General features: G+C 42.2%; 1 protein-coding gene across 2 annotated transcripts in view; it reads left to right on the top strand.

The window, feature by feature from the left end:
* The window catches only part of LOC134568010 (solute carrier family 26 member 6-like), an 83,769-nt gene that overhangs the window by 18,948 nt on the left and 50,930 nt on the right, over positions 1-13,891 (top strand). For both annotated transcript variants that reach the window (XM_063426229.1, XM_063426228.1), the window contains exons 3-4: positions 5,941-6,080; positions 6,704-6,814. In XM_063426229.1, the coding sequence (XP_063282299.1) occupies positions 5,941-6,080; positions 6,704-6,814 (251 nt within the window). The remainder of the gene's footprint in view (positions 1-5,940; positions 6,081-6,703; positions 6,815-13,891) is intronic.

Raw genomic sequence — 13,891 nt, 5'->3', positions numbered from 1 at the left:
TCCGACCCTTTCATGAGGGATGTTCATACCACTCCTGATCCCATTCTGGTACAGGGTGAAGAGGAATACGAGGTTCAGAGGATTCTCGACTCACGAATCCATCGTGGTTCCTTACAATATCTTGTCCGGTGGAAGGGCTACGGAGTTGACGAAGACTCATGGGTGTCGTCCTCCGCGGTGCATGCTCGTCGACTTATCAACGCGTACCATGCTCGCTACCCATCCAGACCTCGTTGACAGCATCCGGTGGCTGCTTCTTATGAGGGGGGTTCTGTCAGACCTTCCGACATTCGCTGACCGTGGACTTCCGGGTTCTCGGAGCGCGGCCACTCCCCCTCCTATGACGTGGTCGTTCCCAGGGTTCATAGAGAGTCCGCGTCAACACCACAGTGCTTGATCAACTCGAAAGCTCCCGCGAACTTCAACCTGAATATTTACTTCTACTGTGTATCGGACCCGGACTGTTTAATCAATTACCCTCCTTCTCCTCTCCTACGACCTCGGACTGTTTTTGGATATTCTCTTGCCTGATGCAACCTCGATTCTCTGTGGAATCTCCATCACCAATTTGGATTATCACTCCTTCATAAGTTAAGTAAACCAGATTGGCTCAAACTTAATATATAACCATCCTAAATCTAAGTGGTTCGCTATCTGCTCCACATCAACTCATAATCTTGTTTCCAACACCGACTTATTAATTATCTGCATCCTAATTTGGAACTTCTCGCTGGTTGTGTTAAATTTACCTTATCCTAAAACAACTTCAAACACCGCTGCTGGTTATAACCTGCCAGGAATTAAAGAGACAGTTCAATTTGATTATCTTTTTTATTTAAAGTAATAAACATTATCAAACTCAGAAATCTGCAGTTGTTTCCATCTTATCAACAATTGAGCGTTACAGTGTTCAAGGCAGGAATTTCCGTGTCTGAGAATTCAGAAGGAAAAACAGCGGGGTGATAACCCTGATTTACAAAGAATGGACTATGATTAGAAGATTCATGAGTGGCGTTGTTCCTGGCGAACTCAGCCATGGGTAAGAGTTCACACCAGTTAGACTGATTGGCATTTATAAAGCAACGTAAATAGGCTTCTAAAGACTGATTCGCCCTCTCTGCTGCTCCATTTGTTTGAGGGTGATACGCCGACGAAAAGGAGAGTTCGATGCCCAATTGCTTACAAAAGGAACGCCAAAACCTAGAAACAAACTGGGTACCTCTGTCAGATACTACGCTTTTGGGTACACCGTGCAACCGAAAGATCTCTCTCAAGAATATTTGAACTAGATCTTGAGCAGATGGTAATTTTTTAAGGGGGACAAAATGTGCCATCTTTGTGAATCTATCGATAACCATAAGGACTGTATTAAACCCGTTTGAACTGGGTAGATCCACAATGAAATCCATGGCTAAATGGGTCCATGGAGCATTAGGTATGGGCAGTGGTTGTAACAGTCCAGGAGGCGATCTAGGAGGAACTTTAGAAACAGCACATATTTGACATGCCCCAACATATTCTTTGATATCGTTTCTAAGAGCAGGCCACCAAAACCTCCGGGAGATAGCAGAGAGAGTTTTATGGACTCCAGGATGGCCTGCTGTGAGGTTGTCATGGAACAAATCTAGTACCTTCTTTCGAAACTGAGGTGACACATACAGTTTGTCCGGAGGTTTTCCCACAGGTGCCTGAGTTTGATCTGCTATTATGGCACAGAAGAGTGGAGAAGACACTTTGGAAACTTTAGTGGCAATGAGGCATTCAGGAGGTATAATAGGATATATCACCTGTTCCGGAACTTCATCTGTCTCAAACTGCCTAGAAAGTGCATCTGCCTTGGTGTTTTTAGTACCAGGCCTGTACGTAATTATGAAATTGAATCGGGAGAGGAACAATGACCATCTAGCCTGACGAGAGGACAATCTCTTAGCGTCCCCAATATAAGCCAAATTCTTATGATCAGTAAAGATCAAAAGTGGCTCTTAGGAACCTTCCAAGAGATGCCTCCATTCCTTAAGGGCAAGTACAATGGCCAAAAGTTCCCTATTCCCTATGTCATAATTCCTCTCTGCAGGTGTGAGTTTGCGAGAGTAAAATCCACAGGGATGTAAAGGTGTATCAGGGCTTTCGCTTTGAGACAGAATGGCTCCATCTCCTGTCTCTGATGCATCCACCTCTAGGATAAATGGTTTGGTTGGATCAGGATGGGTCAGGACAGGTGCTGAGGAAAATAAAGATTTTAACAGTTCAAATGCCTCTCTTGCTTCTTTGGGCCAAGATATACAATTTGCTCCTTTTTTGGTTAAATTGGTTATAGGGGAAATCACGGAGGAAAATCATTTTATGAATTTGCGGTAGTAATTCGCAAAACCTATAAAGCGTTGAGTGGCTTTAAGGCCCTTGGGTAATGGCCACTGTAAAACTGCCTCCAGTTTGCGGGGATCCATCTGGAAACCAGACGGAGATATAACGTATCCAAGGAATTGTATCTCCATTTGGTCAAACTGGCATTTCTCCAGTTTACAGTAAAGGCCGTTCTGTAACAGGGTTTTCAGTACGATTCTCACATGTTCGTGATGTGTCTCTAGGTCTGGGGAATAGATGAGAATGTCGTCCAAGTACACTAGAACGAACATGTGAAGGTACTCTCTTAGGACATCGTTAATAAAATCCTGGAATACCGCTGGAGCATTACATAATCCAAACGGCATAACCAGGTATTCGTAATGTCCCATTCTGGTGTTAAATGCGGTCATCCATTCGTGACCGTCCTTAATCCTGACTAGATTGTATGCACTTCGGAGATCGAGCTTGGTAAAGACTCAAGCTCCCTTCAATCTGTCAAACAGCTCTGATATAAGGGGAATAGGGTAGGCATTTTTTATGGTAATCCTATTCAAACCCCTATAATCAATACAGGGACGTAGGTCTCCTTCTTTTTTAGAGACAAAGAAGAATCCAGCCCCGGCTGGTGAGGAGGACCTACGGATATGACCCTTTCTGAGAGCATCCTTAATATATTCCTCCAAACAAAGATTTTCCTGGGGGGACAAGGCATAGACTCCTCCCTTGGGAGGCATAGTCCCTGGTAATAAGTTTATGGTACAGTCATAAGGTATATGAGGAGGTAACCCTTCTGACTGGACCTTGTTAAATACCTCTTTCGAATCCATATACTGTGGTGGAATTTGTGTGGTCAAGGGAGGTGCAACAGGAACACTAATGGTACCAATAGGTTGTGGGATTTGCTTAAAGCAAACACCTTTGCATCTCTCACCCCAACTCACAATCTCTCCTTCACTCCAATCCAAACGTGGATTGTGTTTCAGGAGCCAAGGGAAACCGAGTATTATCGGAACTGTAGGTGAAGATATGATTTGAAAGGTCATTTCTTCAGAGTGGAGAATACCCACTGAAACAGTGATTGGCAGAGTTTCGTGTGTGATGAAAGGCTGGGTAAGAGGCCTTCCATCAATGGGCTCGACTGCTATAGGTTTCTCTTTATGTCTTAAGGGCAGGAGATGTTTTGCAGAGAATTCTTTGTCTAGGAAATTCTCCGCTGCCCCAGAGTCAATCATAGCCTCACACTGAACAGTAGTGTTCTTGAAAGATAAAGTTACTCTGACAAGGAAACAGTTCTTAGTCAATTTAGGGGACATATACATCACACCTAAGGTCGGTCCCCGTACGTGCCTTAGGTGTGCAAGTTTTCCGGCCGAACCGGGCATGACGATCTTAGATGTCCCTTCTTGCCACAATACATACATAACCCCTCGTTACGTCTGTGTTGTCTCTCTGCCTCAGTGAGTTTAGCGCTACCCAATTGCATGGGTTCAGGTTCTGGAAGAGGCGTTTGGCTACTCACCACTGGGTTAGAGAAACGAGGAGCTATGGACAAATTAGAACGTCTGTTACTTTGTTTGTTTTTCTCTCTCTCTCTGAGCCTGTTATCAATGTCTATCATGTAGGCAATAAACTCATTAAGATTAACCGGAAGGTCTCTAGCTGCAGTCTCATCTTGTATACTCTCAGCTAGACCTTCAGAGAAAGCAGCCACCAGGCCACTATTGGTCCAATCAACCTCAGACGCTAATGTCCTGAACTCTATTGCATAATCGGCTACAGAACGACTGCCTTGCTTGATTCTCATAAGGGCTTTGGCAGCGTTCTTCTCCCTGCCTTTAGGTTCGAACGTAGCCTTAAAGGCCGTAAGAAAGGTACTGTAATCACGGGCTACTGCGTCACCACTTTCCCATAAGGGGTTAGCCCAGGTCAAGGCTTTTCCAGTTAATTGGTTCATCAGATAGCCTATTTTAGATCTATCTGTAGGGAATGAACCTGGGGAGGCCTCAAAGTGGTATTCAATTTGGTTTAAAAAACCTCTGAATTCCTTAGAATCACCTCCATAGCGAGGGGGCGGTGACAAGGTTATGGACGGTGGTTTATGTGGTACGGGAACCACTACAGGTGGCGGAACCACAGGTGGTACAGGAGGGACCTCTAAATAGGCAGTCCTCTGGAGCAAGGTCTGAAATGCCTGGGCAAATTGGTCTAACCTGTGGTCTAACCTAACTATGTTTGCATAGTTCTGCAGGATCCATGGCCATGTCGTAATGTCACGACTAGTAATGTGGTCCAGCACGCAGAAACTATGTAAACATATACATAAGTAAGAAAAGGAAAATAACAGGATAGAGCGTAAACCGGACCTTAGAATGGCCGGACTAATACGTTAGAGACAGAGAATGGTCAAAGGGAAAGCCGAGGTCAAGGAAGCCAGAAAATACTCAATACCGATTAAACAAGCCAAGTCAGGGAAACCAGAGATCAGAATAACCAGGGAAACGCCAAGGATCAGGATACCAGGAAATCAGAAACACGAAAATAGCACTTTCAGGAAACCAGGAAACTGAAACCACGACATGGCAAAGTACTGGGGTGAATTAGGGGTTTAAATACCCCTCTCTAAGCTATGATTGGTCAGAGGGCGACCTCTGACCCCAAAACGTGCGTGTGCGTTGACGTCGTGACGTCACGCACACGTTAGTATAATTCTCGGGGGCGGGGCTATCCATAGACGCGACCACGTGGTCGGCGCCATATTGGATTCGGGCGTGATGCCCGGAAGAACTATGTGCGCGGTTCCCGGCTCGCCGACGAGCAGGTAAGCTCGTGTAGTCGGTGCGGTCGTGCCGGTCGGGCACGGCCGTGAGGCTCGGCGGGCCGGTGACCGCAACACTCCTACGAATTCTGTAGTGTTGTACAGTGGTTGGACTAACAGACATGTAATTATAACCAGGTGAGTTGGTAACACAGGAACATAGGGATTGAGGGCTCTGCTCCATGTGCTTACTAGCTAGAGGGAGTGGGGTAAAGTGTCACAAAGGGAAGGGACGGGTAGGTGTAGAAAAGTAGGTTGGTAGAATAGTATTCACTGTATTCACTGAAGACCTAGTGGTTTTTTTTTTGTTGTTTTGTTTACGACAGTTGCAGGAGAGAAATCAGGGTGCGTGGAGAGGTGGGAGTGGGGGGAGAATTTATACGCTTTCCTGAAGAAGTGAGTTTAAAATCTTTTTTTTTTTTTTGAAGGAGTGGAGACCGGGTAAATGACTAACGGAGAAGGGAAGGGAGTTCCACTGGATCTGATCCAGTAAGTGGAGTTTGAGAGGGAGTTGGTGTGGACAGATGAAGAGAAAGAGGAGCTGACGACAGTCTTAATGTTTTCATATAACTAATATAGTCCGGAATAGCAGCCTAATAAGTTTTTTTTTACTCTATTTAATTTTTTTGTAAATCGATTTTTTTTTACCTAATTTGATAGGTGAACATACATATAAGTGTATTTTTTCCTCCTATATATGTATACTAATTAATTTTGTTATGATTTGATATGGCTAGAGATGATGACACCTTTGCTATCTTACTGACCTTCTTTAACAGATGTTCAAGATCTGCTGCCAAGTCGCTGTTGTTTAAATTCATTCCGATTCTGCAATGGCTGCCTCACTATCCTGTGAAAGAATGGCTTCTAGGGGACATTGTGTCTGGTGTCAGCGTGGGGATCCTCCAGCTTCCACAGGGTAAATAGATCATCTTCAGCATTATCACCATTGCCATTATTAGTGTTGACTTCATCCCCAACAAACCTAAGAAGGACCCTTTACATAGAGAGGTAACAGGACCCCTCAAGCTGCAGGACCAAACGATGATATCTTCATCCTTGTGATATTATTTCCCAAAATGCTGTTCATTACTAACAACACGCTTTCAGAACTGGCCATGATGAGCTAGAAATGAAGTGTATTGTGAGTACACAGACCTTGGCTCCTTTGTCACTATCTATCCAGCATGGACCCCCTTGCATTTATGATTATAAAGTATTTGTATGCGAGGAGGGCCTCGTAGTATACAGTATTGTTTGAGATGGCCAGAAAGGGAACTTAGGGAGGCCATAGAGTCTAAATTATGATGTAAAATAAAATTCAGCCCTGGGGTATAACTCACAGTTACCCCAGTGCTTGCCTTGAATTGGGAAGAGTTTTAAATTAACAAAGCTACAGAGTGGTTTATTGGACATGGTATTTCCCTGAATGTACAGCCCTGGGGTTTGACATGTGAAGACGCAGAGCATATTATCAATGTTTATATAATGCACTGCTTTGTATCAAGTCTAACCTCAACCTTTTCACTTTCTTGTCTTTAGGTTTGGCATACGCTCTGTTAGCTGCAGTGCCTCCTGTTTTTGGGTTATATTCTTCCTTTTTCCCGGTATTTGTCTATTCTTTCTTTGGCACGTCCAGACACGTCTCAGTGGGTAAGTTCCCAAGCAGTTGGTGAAGCAGTAACATTTTTAGCCAGACAGGTTTTCCTACATGTGATAAGCACAACTCTGTAGTATGTAGCAATCATATTCTGCTGGCCAGTGATGTATTTAGGTTTTTGGACCAGCCAAGACTATTCACCTCCTCCCATTGTATGATTTATATTACAGTTATCTGTAGCAATAATCGGTAGCAATAATAAATGGTGTCAGGGATTCCTCTGAATGCAGCAGTAAAGTTGAAATGGACATTGGGCAGTACATTATGTGTGTGCGTGCAAAATGCCAGTATGTAATATGTGACACATGTCATTTTCTGTGTGTGCAGTAACAGTGTGTGCATGTATATCAGTGTTTTCATACTTTGATGTATAGAATTCTAGTCATTTTTTAATAGGTTACTCCCTGTAGCTCCTTTCCTAGCAAAGCCGATCAAAAGCCAATGCCTGCTCCATGTGTCACATTACAACAGAATTAAAGGAACACTCTGGAACCATAACAACATCATTGAAATGCCAGGAGGTCACCAGGTACTTTAACGTTCTCGAACCGTTTAAAGGTTGCCTCGAGTACCGGATCTCCAGTTCTCTCAGCAGCAATTGACTTTCAGAAAATGCAAAGTGCCGCTGATTGAATGGGGAGCTACTGCTTAGCTTAGAGAGTCAGCTGACTGCTCTAGTCAGTCAGTAATGCTGCTGCCCAGCTGCCAAGTCAATTTCAGAAGCCGGATGCCACTGGGGGAACTGGGGATCCAGTGCTGGAGGCAACCGTAAGGGATAAACCATTTGAGTTTAACCCTATTGGTTAGTAAGTGCCTGGCAACCTTATTTTTATAAAGTTGTTATGGTGCCCAGAGTGTTTTGTTAACCTGCATGGGAAGTATATGAACAGGGCAAATCTGATTTCATTAAGAAAAGTCTTGTAGCTGGGGCTTTAAACATCATTATAAAGTGCTAGGTGTAATACACCTAATTCTCTACCGTCATTAAAAAGAATAGCATTTATTTTAATTATAGGATGCACAGCTATCAAAATGTAGCACAAAACAGCAATTGAACAATGTAGATTGCTGTTAGCCCCTTCAGGACCGGCTGTTTTGGCCATGTTTTACATTAAGGACCAGAGCTGTTTTAACACTTGTGTGGTGTTTGTGTTTAGCTGTAATTTTTCTCTCTCTCATTTACTGTTCCCAGACAAGTTATTATAGTATATTGTTTTTTTCAGGACAAGAAGGGCTTTCTCTACATACCATTATTTGTATTAAGTCATAATTTACTTTAATAAAATAAAAAAATAAATATGGTGAAACATTGAAAAAAAAAAAAAACATGTTTTTGGACTTTTACTTGAACAATCTTTTACATAGCTACAAAAGCTAATGAAAAAAACTGCTAAATAGATTCAAAATGTTGTCCTAAGTTTAAAAACACCCAGTGTTTACATGCTTTTTTTTGCAAGTTATAGGTCTATAAGTACAAGTAGGAAATTGCTGTTTCAAAATATATATTTTTTAAAGTTATCAATAGTGACATTGCAACACTGTTATCTGTTGTAAATTCCCGAATCACACCTCACATGTACATATTTTTTTCAAAGTAGACAACCCAGGGTATTCAATGTGGGGTATGTTCAGTCTTTTGTAGTAGCCACTCAGTCACAAACACTGGCCAAAGTTAGCATTTATATTTGTTTGTGTGTTAAAAATGCAAAAAACAATTATGAACGCTAACTTTGGCCAGTGTTTGTGACTAAGTGGTTACTAAAAAAGGCTGAACATACCCCATTTGCAATACCTTGGGTTGTCTTCTTTTGCAAATGGTATGCCATCATGGGGGGTAATTCTCATTCCTGGGCTACCATACGCTCTCAATGGCAACATAACCAATCTGGCAAATTTCAATAAAAAAAAAAAAAGAAGTAAAATCAAGCCTTATATTTGACTCTGTAACTTTCAAAAACACTATAAAACCTGTACATGAGGGGTACTGTTCTACTCAGGAGACTTCACTGAACACAAATATTAGTGTTTCAAAACAGTAAAACGTATCTAAACAATAATAGCATCAGTGAAAGTCCCGTTTGTGTGTGAAAACTGACAATATCATTGCTGTGATATGTTTTACTGTTTTGTAAAACACTAATATTTGTGTTCAGCGAAGTCTCCTGAGTAAAACAGTAACCCCCATGTCATGGAAAGTTACAGGGTTAAACACAGTGCTAGCAAATTAAATTCTCTGGACTTTCGGCCTGGGTTGTCAGGCAGGTCCCTCAAATTGCAATATATGCATTTAAATATATATACATATTTATATATTTGAAGTCTACATGTATATTTATGAAATTGTTTATGTGATTATGTATATGGAAATATGTATATTTCATATTATTTTTATTTATTTATATATACATAGATATATATATATATCATTTCATTCTAACTGTATTTTGATATAAATATATATATTATTATATTGATTAATATCAAAATACAGTTAGAATTAAATTACATATATATATAATTTTAAAACATTTAAAAAATTATTTTTACATTTTTACATTTATTTTAATTTACTTATTATTTATATTTTATTATATATATATATATTCAATATATATAGTTATTATATATATATTATATATATACGTGTGTAATTTCATTATATGTGTATTATTATCTTAATATATGTATATATAAAAATAAAAATACACTTAGTTTGACATTATGTATATAAGATGTATATACATTATATATAGATATAATACATGTTTTTTTTTTACACTGATTGCTTTTTTTTTTACTTTATTTTTTTATTTTACACTTTCAAGGAGACTGCCTGTCAGCACAGACAGTCCCCTTGCAGGCAGATACACAGGCACCTATTTTGGCCATGTGACCGCTCTGTTAGAGTGATCACGTGGCCGCGGGGTCCTAATTTGCTGCGGGGAGATTGTCTGGGCAGACAGGCAGTCCCCCCGGACCGGGAGCAACGCGGACCGGGGGAACGGCGGCGATCATGTAAGTACCTAATACCGTTATGACAGTTCAGGACCATCACCAGTCCTCAAGGGGATGTTTCCGGTGATGGTCCTGAACCGTCATGGGTCCTTAACCCCTGAAGAACCAAACTTCTGGAATACAAGGGAATCATGACATGTCACACATGTAATGTGTCCTTGAGGGGTTAAGGGGTTAAAGGATGCATAAAAATAATTATGTAAATATTCAGTGATATAGATTCTTTTAAGCAAACAAATACGTTTGAATGACTATCTGTTCCTGTCCAAATTAGAGATGATTAAAATTGCGTATACGCAGAAGTAAATTCACACTGACACACGGAGTTCAGGTTAAAAGAACTTCGAGAAAATTTAATGGCATCTGAATAAAAAGCGGGCTCGCAGACCCTTATAAAAGCAATATTACATCATCATAGAATATCAAGATAACAACAAATAAACATTATTAATTGGATTAGGTGTTAAGTGGTTAAGTCAATACCCTCCCATCAATATTATTAATTGGTCTAGGTGTTAAGTGGCTAGTTGGGCATCCTCCCATCATGGGATGTCGTCATCTTTGACACGGGAGTGGACATAAGATACAAGCGCCATTGTTGTTTAGCACGAGGCTCGCTCGATGGGAGGGGGGATCTGGCAGCCAGCCATTTTGAGTACTTGGCACCATTTAGCTTCAAGGTTAGTTTCTCAAGCTTTAGTGAATAGACATTTTATTAGTACAGTTCTCATGATCTAACTATGGCATACAATGTTTCATACTACAGGAACTTGACTGTTCCGGTGCTGCTCATAACCTTCTAGAAAAGCATTTCCTTCTAATATTCTAAATACTGTTAGGAAAAAGAATAATAGTCAATCAATAATAGGTAATTTAATAATTCTACAACAGTCCCCCCTATAAAATGTTAGTCACTAAAAGATAAACTATATATGTTAGTTCCAGAAGACATGTTAGCCCAAAGGCACAAAACCCTATGAAGGAACGGTTCCTAAAGTCTTTTTAGTTCTTCAGAGGGACATCATAAAATAGACAAGCTTACATTACCATATGGACCTGTGTTATCTGGAATATAGGCACAACAAGTCATGGTGACAGGTAGTATTTTACATACACCCCCCTTCTCAGCTAGAATCATGTCTAAGGCCATTCTGTTCTGGAAGGTCATCTGCGATGTGGCCTGCAACTGTTCAGCCAAGCCCTGGAGGGCATCTCTGGTGTAGTTGACAAAACGTTGTTGGTTGCAATAGATATAATAAATGCAAATCAAAATATTATTAGCAGTGACGGTTGGGAAAATGGACTCAAACTTTTCTTTAACTGCAAAATCATCTGGTACCCCCCTTGGCACTACTATGGCATCAATATATATGTATATATGTGTCAAACTTCCCTTTAGAGGGGTGCTCCTTTTTTTGTTCTGAAGCATGAATGTGGTGTGTCAAGAGTACCTTGTCATGTATTATGTGTATGGACATAATAACCTTGGCTAGGGCACATTTACTTATTCATCATAGTATTAAACCTGTCCCACGCTACATCAGTGTAGGTGGACTCGGATCATTTAGTCAATATTAATATCACCACAAACTCAGGATGGGCAGATAATCCTGAAGAAGCTTGGCGTTTGAATCTCTTTAGCTTCACGACTCGAGGTCTCCTTTTGGGGTCCTCGGCTTTCCATCGATGGCAGGTGGTCAGGCATTATTATGGCCATCAAACACCTACTTGTTGATATCTTTTTGTCTTCTAACAAGTAATTTTTTCTTTAGAGTCAAAGGTTTGTCAAGATCAACAAATGTTACTTCCCATGTTGCAGAGAGAGTCTTGAATCTGGAACAGTGAATCCACTGAGTGATCTCTGCAACTTTCACAATGCACTATTGGATATATGGTCTTGGTTGTCACATTGATGACCGACTAGGCCTCTGGCCATCCTGGCAAAATGCCTATTATAACTAGTGCATATTTGAACCGGCAGCTCTTTGGCACCTGGATATAGTCACTTGGATTCTTGAAAGGGATAGTGAGAGTTAGCTAGGTGCTTAGGATTCTCCTCCTCTTCTGCCTGAGCTGTCCTTGGCACAAATGACACAGGATCGGCAGTAACTGTTGATTAGAGGAGTAATTATAGGTGCTTCAGAGTATTTAGAGATCAAAGAGTTCATGAGGGTCTTGGATAGGTATAAAACTCCATGGGTCCACTGCCCAGTACATGTTTTTGGGTAAACAGAACTTGAGAGTGTTGGAGTACAGCCCGTCTTCAAGGGTTGCCCCTTTCTGTTTTCCAGCTTTGTATTTCTTCAGGGTCAGCAGCTGCTTGTCATTCTTTCAGGAGCTTGAGATCTGTGGATAGGATCTACATGGTGAGTATAGAAGTTTCTTCAGCGGACACCCTTCTGTCCACTTCCCTTGGTGCACTTGTGGCTTGGTCAGCTGAGTGGTGCTTCTTCTAAATTCAGTTTTCCGTGGGCCTTCACCTTCAGTATGGCCACTTCTTCAGCAGGAGTAGGGCATCCACCAACTTCTTAATAGCCGTGCTATGCTTAACTGGCGTGCCAGTCGCTGTGTGAAATCTTCTTGTCTTCCAGTTTGACATTTTGTATGCCACTGAGAAGGCTGTCAATTCGGCGTCTTGAGCAGATGTGGGTGAGGAAAGTGAAGATGTTTGACGTACCTGATCTTCTGTGGCAACAGCAAATCCAGTATGGTACCTTTCCTCTTCATCCGCAAACAGAGTGGAGTCAGGATCTGGCAAAGCCACTGCATGCCCTGTTGAGAGGTGTCTTGTTTCTTCTTTCATCTGTTCAAAGCAACCATGAGGAGCAGTAGAGGAGGTATCCTCACCTATTTTTGTGTGAGATTGGGGGTATTTGTCTTTCTATTTACAGTTCTCTTGCTGACCCCCCCCCTCTGTAGAGAGCTGATATCGGTTTTTAGTGTTTCATGTTTCTAATGAGCCAGGTTCCTTTCATGAGATTTCTGGGGACTTAGTGAAGAAAACATGAGGGACAGCCACCTCCCAGTGATGATACATGTGTCTTACTTCCATGGGTATCTGGATCAGGACCGCACTATTTCCTTGAGAGTGCCCAAAATAGGTCTTTCATGATGAAGTGTACCTCCACCAGTCTGATTTTTTCCCGTAGTCTGATTTTTTTTCTTTTTTTTTTCGTAGTGTGGTATTCCCCCCCTGGGAAGTGGCGGAAGAGTGGCCGGAGCAACTTTTCTTCAAAATATGATGTCAGGTAGAGGCAGAGTTGTCTGTGGGCGGAAATGTCTTAGAGAAGTAAGGTGTATTGGCTGGATACAATAGAGAAAATAATTAATATCATGAGGAGCAAGAATCATTAGGACCGGCACTAGAGGTGCCACACCACTGGGGGCTGTCATATTGGATGTGGGCATGACTTGAGCAAGTTGAGGCAGGGTAGGCGTGATCAGGGTAGGGGGTGTGGCAATGGAAGGTACATGGGAAGTGGCAAGTGGCTGAATAGGGCGGAGTTGCATGGTAAGGGTAGGAGAATGGCCAGGCCATTTGGGCAGATGCCAGGGCGGGGCACGGGTATGGCGGAGGAGATGGGTAGGGATTAAGAAGAGAGGAAGCATATAAAGGATATAGATATGGTGGTGGGGAGATGTAGGAATGAGTAGCGGGTGGAGTAGGAGGGGGAAAAGGTGGGGTAGGAAGGCCATGAGATGAGGGAGGAGGAGGAGAAGGTGGAGTAGGAAGGACAGGAGGAGTAGGAGGAGGAGAAGGTGGAGTAGGAAGGACGGGAGGAGTAGGAGGAGGAGAAGGTGGAGTAGGAAGGATGGGAGGAGTAGGAGGAGGAGAAGGTGGAGTAGGAAGGACGGGAGGAGTAGGAGGAGGAGAAGGTGGAGTAGGAAGGACAGGAGATGAAGGAGGAGGAGGGATCGGTGGAAGGAGTAAGAGGAGGTGGGCAGGTAAGGGAGCAGACAGGTGATGAAGCAGTGGAGGTGGGCAGGGTTGTGGATGGGTTTGAAGGAAGGAAAAGTGGACGGGAGAAATGGATTAGAGGGGGAGGGTGGTAAAG

Source organism: Pelobates fuscus, chromosome 7, assembly GCF_036172605.1.
Source record: "Pelobates fuscus isolate aPelFus1 chromosome 7, aPelFus1.pri, whole genome shotgun sequence".
Lineage (NCBI taxonomy): Eukaryota > Metazoa > Chordata > Amphibia > Anura > Pelobatidae > Pelobates > Pelobates fuscus.
The sequence above is the reverse complement of the archived record's forward strand: the minus strand, read 5'-3'. Positions and strand labels throughout refer to the sequence as shown.